This window comes from Neofelis nebulosa, chromosome 11 (genome assembly GCF_028018385.1).
Source record: "Neofelis nebulosa isolate mNeoNeb1 chromosome 11, mNeoNeb1.pri, whole genome shotgun sequence".
NCBI lineage: Eukaryota > Metazoa > Chordata > Mammalia > Carnivora > Felidae > Neofelis > Neofelis nebulosa.
The window spans coordinates 50,288,657-50,301,335 of NC_080792.1; the positions used below are offsets into that span (position 1 = coordinate 50,288,657).

A 12,679-nucleotide genomic window follows, 5' to 3' on the forward strand; every position below is an offset into this window, starting at 1 on the left:
AGCACAGGTGAATGCTCCAAGATGTGAAGCCACAGTTCGGAGGCCACATTGTCCTTAGCTATAGAGCTAAAGCTGGCTGATTCCTGCTCATGTTCTCTTTCTGGCCCTGCTGATCGGACTACAGTGGAACCCTCCCACAGGTGACAGCTGGGGGAAAGGGTTGGATACAGGAGGAGGAGGAGGGCAGAAGATAGTCTCTTTGAAAACCAGTCCCCACAACCCTGTCAAGCACTAGCTTCTGCATGTTACTGAATGTGAAGGGCTTTGGTTATGGCTCCAGGTTTCTGTTCTGCATGGGGTTTTAATTTCATTATAGTAATCCATACACCTTAGCTCACAGCCTGCAGTTAAAATAGAAGATACTTTCTGGGGCTCCTGGGTGGCTCAGTAAGTTAAGCGTGGGACTGTATTTCAGCTCAGGTCATGATGTTACAGTTGGTGAGTTCAAGCCCTGCACTGGGCTCTGTGCTGACAGCAAGGAGCCTGCTTGGGTTTCTTTCTCTCTCTTTCTCTCTTTCTCTCTCTCTCTCTCTCTCTCTCTCTCCCTCCCTCCCTCCCCTGCTCTCTCTCGCTCTCATCTCAAATAAAAACTTAAAAAAAAAAAAAAGAGTAAGATACTTTTTGACTAGCTAGCAAAGGCTTAGTATCCAGAATATCAAAACTTGGTGTCAGTGTGTCTTCTACCTGGGCCCCCCACTCCTCCCCGGCAATGCCAGGGTTCAGAACTCACCCGCGTTGATCTCTCCCTCATCATACACATCCACCTCCAGGAGCCTGATGAGCATGCGGAAGAGGATCCTAAGGAACTGCAAATAGGAGCCCGTCTTTCCCACCTGGAGGAAGTATTTTTAATTGGGGAGGGGAAGAGAGGGAAGAGAGATGAGATTTCACACCTGGGCTCTTGGATGTCTCCTGCCCCTGAGAGGCCTGAGTGAGGGCCTCATCGCTCTGGGTCACCCTCAGCCCACCCTGAGGGCTCCCCCCCCCCCCCCCCCCCCCCCCGCTCCCTTCCTTCTTGCCACCCGGGGCCTACCTGGGGGGGCCCAGTCAGCAGCAGCCGCCGAGGGTGGCAGGCGCGGGCGCCGGAGGCGGGGTCTGGCTGGTTGCTGAAGTCGGCGTGGTGCTGACGAGCCGAGGTCCACTGCCGGTAGTAGAGAGACTGCTCCTCGCTGCTCATGTCCTTGTGTAGCAGCGGCCGCAGGGAGCTCACCCAGGCCACGTCGGCGTGTGGCAGCAGCGAGGAGGACGCAGGCGGCTTGCCTCCCCGCTGCGAGCCCAGCAGGCTATAGGCCGCTTTCGATAAGATCACGATGGGGGGCAGGGCTGCGTGCAGGCCCCTGCAGCCTTGGGGCAGCTGCCCGGGCCACGACAGGGCCCGGGGTCCCGAGGAGGAGGAGGAGGACGACGACGGCTTGGAGGTGGTGCTGCTGGCCATCTGGGGGCCCAGGGAATCACACTCCTGCTTCAGGGTCTCCCCGGCTCCCCCTGTGCCTGCGGAGACCCCTTCATCCAGGCCCATGCTGTTGGCCGGGCTCTGGAAGCTGGGGGTCAGCGACAGCTTCTGGGACCTATCAGCCGCACTGGAAGAGCTCACCCCGTTCTCCATGATGGAGCCTGAAAGAGGACAACCCACCCGTGGCCATCAGCAGGACTCGGCTATTTATTCCCTGGCCCCCTCTCTGCAAGGAGCCAGGCTGGACTGCCTTGTCTCCATGAGGGGTATTCCCTCTCCTGGCGCCCCGGGGGGTAACTATACCTCCTTGTCCTTTTCTAATTCCTACCCCCAGCTTTGTAAAGCGTGTGATGTTATGAAACTCTCCTCTGTTACTTCGTTTGGTGATGTGGTCTGATTCATTCCAGATTCTGGACCAATACAAGCTCCCCAGCCAAGTCCTTCCTACTCCAGGGCACTTCCCTCCTCCTGGGGTCCAAGGGCCTCACACTTCTGGTTGTGGAGAAGTTCCCCAGGGGGGTAGCCACTTCCATGGATGCCCAAACCAGTGTGGGGAAGCGGCTCCATGTGGTGAGGATGGAAGGCATAATCTATGTTCAGTGAGGTCTTGCTTTCCCCCAGAGGTCCCTGTGGATTTGGCCAATTCAAATATGTTTTCCCCTCTGATAGGTCCCACTCTTTGGTTTGTGGACACATTCAGGACTGAAAGCCCTCTCTGACCTGGGGTTGGTGCTCCCCGGCATGTAGGTCTTATCCCAACCTCAGGAGATCCTAGAGGAATAGCCAGTAACCGGAGGTCATTGCAACCAAGTCACTCCACTTGCTCATCTGACTTTCTTGTCTTTCCGTCTTGTCTGAGAGCTTACCTTTCCCCCCATGTCCCTGACCTTTACAGCCTGCACACTTGGGGCAGTGAGCCTCCCCAAGGACCCCTAGAGTCCACCTAAGGCTGAGGGATGTGTGCTCAGTGGTGGGAGCATAGCCCTTTGCTCAGGTTGTCTTCAAAGGGAGGGAAACTCTAAGCAGCAGAAGGCAAGCCATTACCTTTGTGGTTAATGAGAGCAAGGCCAAGAATATGTGAGCCTTCTGGGGCAGCTCTGCAAGTGCAGGGAATGGAGGCATCTGATTATTTTATTTTTATTTAATTTTTTTCAAAAATGCTTTATTTATTTTGAGAGAAAGAGAGGGAGACACAATCTGAAACAGGCCCCAGGCTCTGAGCTGTCAGCACAGAACCCGACGAGGGGCTCGACCTCAGGAATGGCAAGATCATGACCTGAGCCAAAGTCAGATGCTTAACAAGCTGAGCTACCCGGGTGCTCCAGGAGGAGTCTGATTAAAGAGCCATGATGGGGCATCTGGGTGGCTCAGTCGGTTAAATGTCCGACTTCAGCTCAGGGCATGATCTCACAGTTCATGGGTTCAAGCCCCGCGTCAGGCTCTGTGCTGATAGCTCAGAGCCTGGGGCCTTCTTTGGATTCTGTGTCTCCCTCTCTCTCTCTGCCCCTTCCCCACTCATACTCTGCCTCTCTCTCTCTCTCTCTCTCTCTCTCAAAAGTAAACAAAACATTTTAAAAAAAATTAAAAAAAAAAAGAGCCATGAGAAGAACATAAACACTCCCTTGCCTCCCTGTCACTGATGCTGCTATCTACAAACTTTCAAATGTGCTATTTCCCCCTTCTCTTCTGTTACTCTTTACTATTCCCTAAACCTGTTGGCTTTATTCTGAACTGGTCTTAGAGGAGCCTGGAGGGGGAGCCTGGAGCGGTGAGGTGAGCAAAGGTGCAGTCTTGACCCCTGGCTGAGGCAAGCAGCTCATGCTCTTCCAGGCTGAGGGTCCCTCTCAAGACACAAAGCCCCGTAGATGACTGCCTCTTTGACTCCCACAGTCATCCAACAGCAGCTGCCAGAATGAACAGACACACTCATGCTGCTTTTGACATGAAGTCGTGTGTGTGTGTGTGTGTGTGTGTGTGTGTTTGTTTGCATGCGTGTGTCATGGTGATGGAAGAGAGGAGATGTGGGAAAGAGGAATGTTCATGGTGGTCTTCTCTGGTAGAGAGGGGTTTTCATTTTCATTTTTTTAAAAATGTTTATTTATTTTTGAGAGAGAGAGAGTGACAGGGTGCAAGTGGGGAAGGGACAGAGAGAGAGGGAGACACAGAATCTGAAGCAGGCTCCAGGTTCCAAGCTGTCAGTACCGAGCCCAACATGGGGCTTGAAGTCACAGGCTATGAGATCATGACCTGAGCCGAAGTTGGATGCTTAACTGACTGAGCCACCCAGGGGCCCCAATTTATTTATTTTTTTAAGTAATTTCTACCCCCAACATGGGGCTCAAACTCATGACCCCCAGATCAAGAGTCACATGCTGTACTGACTGAGCCAGCCAGGCACCCCAGAGTTTTTATTCTTAATGTCCTCTTTATCCTTTGTTACATTCCCCAAGTTTTTTTTCTTTTTTTACATCCTGCACGTTTTCTATATGGAGTTTTATTACTCTCTCAATCTGAAGAAAATGGAAATAGTGCTGCATTTGCTGTAATACAGTTTCTCAGAAGAAAATTCATGCCAGGCACTGCCACAGGCCATACAGTAATGCTCTGAAAGGGGATGGCGGGCTGCATGGTGGGTCTGCACAGGCAGTGGTCCCAGAGTATACAAACATTTGCCGTTAACTACTTACAAAAGTCATTCACTCATTCCTTCATTCAAACAGGTAAGCACTGTGCCAGGTACTGAGCCAATTAACACAAACTTACAGCTTTCAGATCTAGAAGGAAATGAGGGCTTTTGTGCAAATACCAGATGTATATTATCCTTGAGGTGATAAAGGGTAGAAAAGACTAGGGAAAGTGGTATAATAACATTTATTATACTTTGCTTATTACCAAGCTCTTCATTAAATGTTTACCCAGAGGAGAATTCTGTGACTGCTCTCAGTAGTTATGTTTTCCAAGTATCTTTGGATTGGGAACTGAGGTCTGGACAGGTTGCCCGAGTCCCTGAAGGCTCCTCTGACAGCCTTGAGAGGTGTGAGGGAGTAAATGCCTCTGCCTCCCCTATGTCTGTCCACCTCCTCACTCCCATCCCTCACCCCTTGAGAGAGAAAAGGAAGCACTAACCTGAGGTTCCAGTGACAGCACTACTGTTGCTCTGTGGCCTCTCCAGGTCGATCAGCAGCTCATCAGAGTCATTCTCGCTGGTGGTAGCTCTCTCCTGCTCCTTCCCACTAAGGTCCAGGGCAACAGCAGGCCCTCGGATGACCTCTTTGGAGACATAGCAGCAGGCCAGACCCACCTCCTGCTCCAAGGCTGTGCGAGTTAAATAGCTTGAGTCGATGAGCCGGAGGTCACAGTACTTCAAAGACCTACACAAAAGTAATGATGTTTTGGGTGAGTCCATCTGGCCTTGGTTTCAGTCTCAGCTTTGTCGCCTCCTAGCTGTTGTGACCTCACAGCAGCCACTTCATTTTCTCCAAGTATAAAATAGAATAACAGTATTTGGCTCATATGGTTATTGTAAGGAATGAATGGATGGCACAGGTAAGGCATTTATAGAAATGCCTGACACACAGTGAGCATTCAACTCATGCTGTTATTATTGTTGTTGCTGCCTTCCTGTCTGCAGGCCCTGGATTCTTAAAGGGGTTGGGAACAGCAGATTAAGAGACACTTCATCCAAATTTAAAAAATCCTGTTTTGGGGCACATGCTTTTCCTCTCTGCCTCTCTGCTTTGATGCATAAACACTTCTCACTGTGGCTATCTTCCATTCCCAAATTGCTAGGCAATCTCTGGAAAGTCAAAATAGTCAAGGCAGGCTATATTTCTTATATCTCTGAGGAAAATTATTCTCTTCCCCCTTGCTAAATGAATGAAATGGTTAAGCGTCAGCCAAGTTTTAACCGTCAGCTTAGCTGGATAACTAAGGAAAAATGAGAAATAATTATTCATAATGTACCTGGGAAAGGTTTCTCCAAGAGGATCTTTGCCAGTTAGTATCACAATACAAGGCAGACCTTCTAAATCTTGGTATGTCCGAGGGGTCCACTCTTCTGGTTCATTTCCTCTCCAGGTCTGTAGAAAGGGACCCATATGATAAAATTAAAACCTCTTGTTTAAGTTTCCACCTCTTAAAAGATTTCTAGGTCCACATTCTATATGCATTTGTGGTTTAAAATGACTTCCGGTGTGTGTGTGTGTGTGTGTGTGTGTGTATCATATATGTGTGTGTATACTAAATTGCTACTACAAATTGGCATAATGAAGCACTCTAGAAGAATGTGGCCTTTAGTTTTATCTCAGTAGGATAAAACAGAAGATCTTGGTATACATCATGCATTAGCCACACAAATCAAAGAAACATACAATGAAATACCCTGCCAGTGATGCAAACTTTACAGAAACCCTGGTTAAATTACCTGCCTCAAGACTTATAAATATATTTTCTTCATATAATGGACAGACTCTCGGGGCTGATTAACTGAAAAAGACAGTTTCAATTATGACTGACTAATAAAAGCATCTCAACTCTATGAAAACAGATATTCACCAGAAAATCATCAAGTTAGCTACCCTTGATGGTTATTCCCACCCCCCTCCCCCATACTGGCTGTCAAAATAAGTGGCAAATAATAATTGGCTTGGGGCTCTTAGAAGTCTCTCTCAAGAAGGCTAAAAATATAACCAAATCTAGACCAATTAAAAAAAAAACAACGCTGACCCTTACTTAGAAGAGGAATGCAATTAGTTTTATGGTTCCAGAAATAATCTATTAATCATCAACTTCTGATACAGATTAACATATACACATATATACACATGTATATATATATATCTTTAGTAAATGGAATGTCAATCAGTGGGAAGAAAAAAATCCCACCAACTTGAAAGATGTTCAAAAGTGAAAAGATCTTATAGATTTTTATTTTAGAGCAGAAGGAAAACAGACTATCTCTTAAGTAGATAAGATGGTTTCTACTACTTTTATGAAGTATCTAGTATCTATGCTTCATAACAGCTTTCTAGCAGGAATTATAGGAAATAGATTGACATTTCTGATAATGCTTTAGGGAACAAAGAGTAAGAAGTGAGGTTATTAAGTAATGCACACAATTTATTTTAAAAATAGGCTGGTACTTCCTTTGCCAAACACAAAAAGAGATAAAAAGAAATTTAATATGCAAGACATAATGTAATAGGGTTTGATTAATGATTTGTTGATGTCTAGATAAAACAGTCTTTAGAAATAAATATACCCACAATTATTCAAATAAAGTATATATAATTTGTAAACTGGGAGGCATTCTGACCTTGTTGCCCAGTCTTTTATCATATATTTGCATACCAGGGGGAAATCAATGGACCTACATAGATTTACAAGTTTGAGAGACTCTTCTTGTCTTAGAAAAACCAATCTATCAAAAATATATATATTTAAAAAATATTCATTTTTGAGAGAGCAAGCATGAGCGGGGGAGGGGCAGAGAGAGAGATTGGGACAGAAGAGCCAAAGCGAGCTCTGTGCTGATAGCAAGCAGCAAGCCTGATGACAGGCTCAAACTCATGAACCATGAGATAGTGACTCGAGCCGAAGTCAGATGCTAAACTGACTAAGCCACCCAGGCCCCCTATCAAAAATATTTTTTTTAATATTAAAAGAAAGGTATCTACAAGAATTCAGTTTTATATACACTGTCATGTCAAAATGAATAATAACATTATCTAATTTAAAATAAACAATTTTGGGAATAGGAATCATTTTACTTATAACCCTCGCATTGGACTCATGATGTTCCTGACACTGAGGTTCTCCCTGAATGGATTTTCCTCCCAGAAACCATCCAGAGGTCATGGTTCCATCAACAATGAGGTCAAGTTATAATGATGGGATAAGGGATGTTTTACTCTACAAAAGATTTTCAAAAGATTATTAAAGAAATCTCATTTTTACTCTTGACCAATCAGAGCTAGCCAAACCACTACAACATGCTTTTCTGTCCCTCTGCTATTTCTGATGAATAATGGTCACAGTTCTTGGATGGAACATTTATTTATTTATACTGTTTTTCATTTTCTTTATTTTAGAGAGAGAGAGAGCAGGAGTGGGGGGTGGGGAAGCAGAGGGAGAGAGAATCTTAAGCATGCTCCACGAACGTGGAACCTGACATGGGGCTCGATTCCACGACCCTGGGATCGTGACCTGAGCCAGAATCAAGAGTCGGCTGCTCAACCGACTGAGCCACCCAGGCACCTCTTCACTGCAGAGCATTTAATACAAACACAAAAGACTGGGTGGGCACTGAGTTCCAAGGAAAAAATGGGGCTCAAGGCTAAAGAAATCTGATGAAAGCTTCACAAGCCTTCTGGAGAAACTGGCTTATTTAGATTTAAGCCTTGTATCCTTTCAAAATGCTTATCATACTTGTAAGTTAGTCATAATACCTAACAGGATAATTAGAGGGAAGCACAGAAATAAGGCCATCCAATTGGAGAAGAAGCAGAGGATGTTACTCAAGGCTACAGATAAAAGGCACACCCAGCAACCCATGCCAACCCAACAATGGTAAGGGAGGTTGGTGAGTTAGAAATAAATGTGTGAAGCAGAAATCACCTGGCAAGTGGCAGTTTTGCTTAGGATATGAACATTTCAATAGGAGTGCATATTTTCACTTCCACACAAAGAGAGAGTATAAACAGGATGCATTGATGTAGTCCAGCAGTTTTGAGAATACAAAAATCTCTTTTGTGTGGTTGGTGACTGGCAGCTACTCATACAAATTGAGATATAACTTCTCTGAGTATTACTTGGGCCCCCCCCTTAATGTATGGCATGCTCTCAGAACAGCGCTTGCAAAACAGCTGCTGTCTAAAAGCCCCAAAGGTAATTCTGATTGCTAGCAGCCAGTTAGGCCTCTTGACATTGGGGTTGTGAGTTCAAGCCCTACATTGGGCATAGAGATTACTTAAGGAAATAGGAAAGGGAAGGGAAGGGAAGGGAAGGGAAGGGAAGGGAAGGGAAGGAAAGGAAAGGAAAGGAAAGGAAAGGAAGGGAAGGAAAGGGAAGGGAAGGGAAGGGAAGGGAGGGGAAGGGAAAGGAAAGGAAAGGAAAGGAAAGGAAAGGAAAGGAAAGGGAAAAGGAAAAGGAAAAGGAAAAGGAAAAGGAAAAGGAAAAGGAAAAGGAAAAGAAAGGAACCTGAGGTCTTGATTGTGGTTTTCAAATTATGACCCAGAGGGGCGAATTATTTAGGACCTGCTGATGTATACTGACTTAGTAATTGGCATTTCTGAAGACTGAACAAATGACCTAGACTATAAATAGCTATACTTGATTGGTGTCATGGAGGCCCAGAGAAGATTCTGCAGCCTCACATCCTTTTCAACCATCTCCCTGCAATAGGTTTGTGAGGCTTCACACAGTGGCACTGATTATTTGCCTTTCCAGATTTTCCAATCATTAGTATCGTTCAAATTGTTTCAAGACATATGTCTCAATGCATTATACTGTAAGAAGAGTTCAGGACTCTCATTTGTTATCCATCCTAGAAATTCCATAGTTATGTGGTCTATAATCATCACTTAAAATTGTGAACACTAGGGGTGCCTGGGTGGCTCAGTTGGTTAAGCATCCAACTTTGGCTCAGGTCATGATCTCACGGTTCGTGAGTTCAAGCCCCGCATCAGGCTCTGTGTTGACAGCTCAGAGCCTGGAGCCTACTTTGGATTCTGTGTCTCCCTCTCTCTCTACTCCTCCCCATCTCTCTTTCTCTCTCTCAAAAATAAATAAATATTAAAAAAATAAAAAATAAAATAAAATTGTGAACACTGGGGTGCCTGGACGGTTCAGTTGGTTAAGCGTCCAACTTTGGCTCAGGTCATCATCTCCTGGTCTGTGGGTTCGAGCCCCACATCAGGCTTAGGTCATGATCTCACAGCTCATGAGTTCAAGCCCCTGTGCTGACAGCTCAGAGACCCTGGAACCTGCTTCGGATTCTGTGTCCCTGCTTCTCGCTCTGCTCCTCCCCCACTCATGCTCTGTCTCACTCTGTCCCTCAAAAATAAATATTAAAAAAGTTGTGAACATTATATCAACATATGAAATATAAATTTTGTTATAATTTCCATTAAATAAAGGGTTTCTATTTTTAGATTTATTTGTTCTAGTTGCTTATCAAGCTAATACAAGATATTTTGTTTGCATTTTGGATTATTCGATTTAGGTTAACTAATAGAATACAATAAAAGGTTTACATTTGCAAAATGCTTTATTTTTTTCATTTCAATTTTAATTAATTAATTTTTTTAGAGAGAGAGAGCATGCACAAGAGCAGGAGAGGGGTAGAAGGAGAGAGACAGAGAAAGAGAGAGAATCCCAAGCAGTCTCCATGCTCAGCACAGAGCCTGATGTGGGGCTTGATCCCATGACCCTGGGATCAAGACTTGAGCATAAATCAAGAGTTGGACACTCAACCAAGCGAGCCATCCAGGTGCGCCGCAAAATGCTTTGTGAACACGAAATAATATCTTCAAATTAGAGTTCCTGGAGATCATACAATCCAACTCTCTCATTTTGCAGATGAGAAACTGAAGCCCAGGATGAAAATGAAAATTCCCCAAGACTATGTGCTTTCTTTTCATCAAATTTGTGCCAAACTGGATTTTTCTTAACCCGACTTAGCTCAGGTTTTAGTGTGCAGGGTACACATACCATGCTGGTCTAACTCAGACATACAGTACACTTAGCTTGGTGTCATACGTAGATAGATATGCAGTTGTTTCATTAAATGCTTCCTAATAGCTAGAACACATTGGATTATAAAGGTCCCCAGAAAAACCTGAGCAGGGCATAAAGGAGGGAGTTAGGTTAGTTGATTTAGGAATTCTGGCCCACCCCCTCCATGCCTAACAGGAGGGTTTAGGAGAAGTAGTCAGTCCTGCTGCCATGCGAGGGGAGGGGGCTGTGCTCATGCACTAAGCCCTCTGTAGTAGGCTTAGAGAAGTCAGACCAGCAAGCCTCAGGGCTGCGTCAAAGCAAGTTCAATGAAACAACAAACTGTTGAAGAATCCACATGCAAGAGGGTGGGGAATAGCTCTATATGAGTACTAAAGATAAAACAAAATACTTTACCGACTCTAGACCTGAGATGACAGGCTAGGTAGACAGAAAAGAATTAGTGAATTGATGGTACCCACAGAGGACTGAGAGAACAACTTACCTTTTTTTTTCTGAGAAAACAGATGGCCGTGTGCTAGATGCATCTTGAACAAGGTCAATAAACATGGGGTCAAATTGGGTCATCTCATTTTTGCACCTGCAGTTGGAGAGCATGGAAGACCAACTGCATGCACATGATAAAAAGGGGGCTTGACAGAATCTTAATAAACTGGCTTCCCAATTCGGGAAGTGAACATGTCCCTTTGTTTAGTCTTAACATTGTCATGAAGATCAAACCAACACATGTGCAAAACTCTATTAAACTCAGGCCTCTGAGCCACCTATGTGGGATTTGTAGAAAACAGAAAAAAATGGTATTTCAAAGGAGAGATGTCTGACCATTGCTGACCTTTAATCGTGCCACAAAGTGAGTTGCAACACTGAGTTCAGAGGCAGGGTTCCCAAGGATGATCTCAAAGCGGTACTGCAGCCCCAGCTTGTCGCGCACCTCCTGCAGCCGCTCCTTGGCTAACATCGCCAGCTGCACAGAGGGCACCCTGATAATGAGCATGTGTCCCCGCCCACTTCTGGTTTTTCCTGGGGAGCTGATGAGGTCATCCATAATGCTGAGTGTTTCTGGTGTGCTGTGGTCTCGGAGTGACGCCATGGTGGTGAGGGCCATCAGAGCCTCTGAGTACTGCTGGATGAGAAGGTAGCAGCGGACGACCATGCTGTGTAGCCTGGGGTACCTTCAACAGAACACAGGGAGCTCGCACTCAGGCAGCAGGACCAGCTGGGACAGCAAGGTCTTTGTGGGAGAAATACAGGCTAAGCATGGTGGGAAGGGGTTACTGGTCAATGGAAGGCTTGAGCTCTAGCATGACCTTGGAACCCACATCACTAGAAGGAAAAGCTGAGCTTTCAACGCCTGTGAATCAGAACCCGTTGGGATAGGCAAAGCAAGCTAAAGAGGCTTCGGGATGATCTAGCAACCCCTAGCTTCCCTCAGTGTGGTCTATGGACCAGCAGCAGCATCCAGTGGCAGTATCACCTGGGAGTTTGTTAGAAATGCCAAATTCCCCCACCCCAGATATCTGAATCAGAACCCACATCCTGACAAGATCCCCAGGTAGTTTATATACACATTAAATTTTGAGAAGCACTGGTCTTGTCAGGTTAATTGTTGACACAGTCATAATGGATCATTCCTGGATCCTAACCTCTTGGTGGCACTGAGTTAGCATGGTGGTATTGTCAGCTTATTTCTCTGATACTTGACTACAGTAAAGAAAATTGAGACATTAGTATGTTTGAAAAATATCAGACATACAAATAATAATTATTACTAATAATTACTAATTTCAGGGTAGCCACTCCACAGACAGCAGTTTATCTTCCAATAAAGAAGACAACTGTATCTTCCCATTAAGTGTACCTTGGTGCTGGAGAAAACTTGGAGCTGAGTGGGGAAATAGCATCCCCTAGTGGTGAAGCCTCCTATCACCTGAGCACTGCTTAGTCAAGGGGGCCTGGCAAATAGGGGTGTCCTTGAATCATCCCAATACCCATTGGTACCCCACCCCACCCTGCCTGGACTGCCAAGTAAGAGGGTCACTTTGTTCAAATTGGAACTTTTTACAATTACAGAGCAGGCAGAAAATCAATCTCTCATTTGTGTGTTACTCCTCAGAAAGCCAGGCCTGCTGGCAGTTAAGTACAAATGGACAAAGAGGACCCCCTTGCAGGCATGAAGAGGTGCTGGTCAAGAAAGGAGGTGCTGGCGAAATGAGGATGAGCCTGTGAACTTGCTTTCTGGTCGCCAGCTGGCAGCACATGCAGCTGGGTAGGCCATGGGGTGGTTTGCCTTTGTTCCACGTTATAATTCTATTTAAAGTAAGACAAGTGGTCTGCCAGGCGTGCACAGAAAAACCCAGGGTCAAATACCAATTAGGGTCATCAAATGAATAGCGTGGTTTTGAAGTGCTTTAGAGCTGGAGAGGACCGTGGATGGCCTGGTTTTGACCACTCCCCTTTCTACCAGAAGGAGGATGAGTTAAAAGGATAAGAGAA

General features: G+C 45.5%; 1 protein-coding gene across 9 annotated transcripts in view; it reads right to left on the reverse strand.

Annotated features, from left to right (window-relative positions):
• Positions 1–12,679, reverse strand: part of GREB1L (GREB1 like retinoic acid receptor coactivator) — a 280,943-nt gene that overhangs the window by 21,371 nt on the left and 246,893 nt on the right. For all 9 annotated transcript variants that reach the window (XM_058692548.1, XM_058692547.1, XM_058692546.1 and 6 more), the window contains 5 exons: positions 11,019–11,358; positions 5,417–5,532; positions 4,580–4,824; positions 1,034–1,614; positions 731–833 (listed from right to left, as the gene is read on the reverse strand). In XM_058692548.1, coding sequence (XP_058548531.1) covers positions 731–833; positions 1,034–1,614; positions 4,580–4,824; positions 5,417–5,532; positions 11,019–11,358 — 1,385 coding nt within the window. The remainder of the gene's footprint in view (positions 1–730; positions 834–1,033; positions 1,615–4,579; positions 4,825–5,416; positions 5,533–11,018; positions 11,359–12,679) is intronic.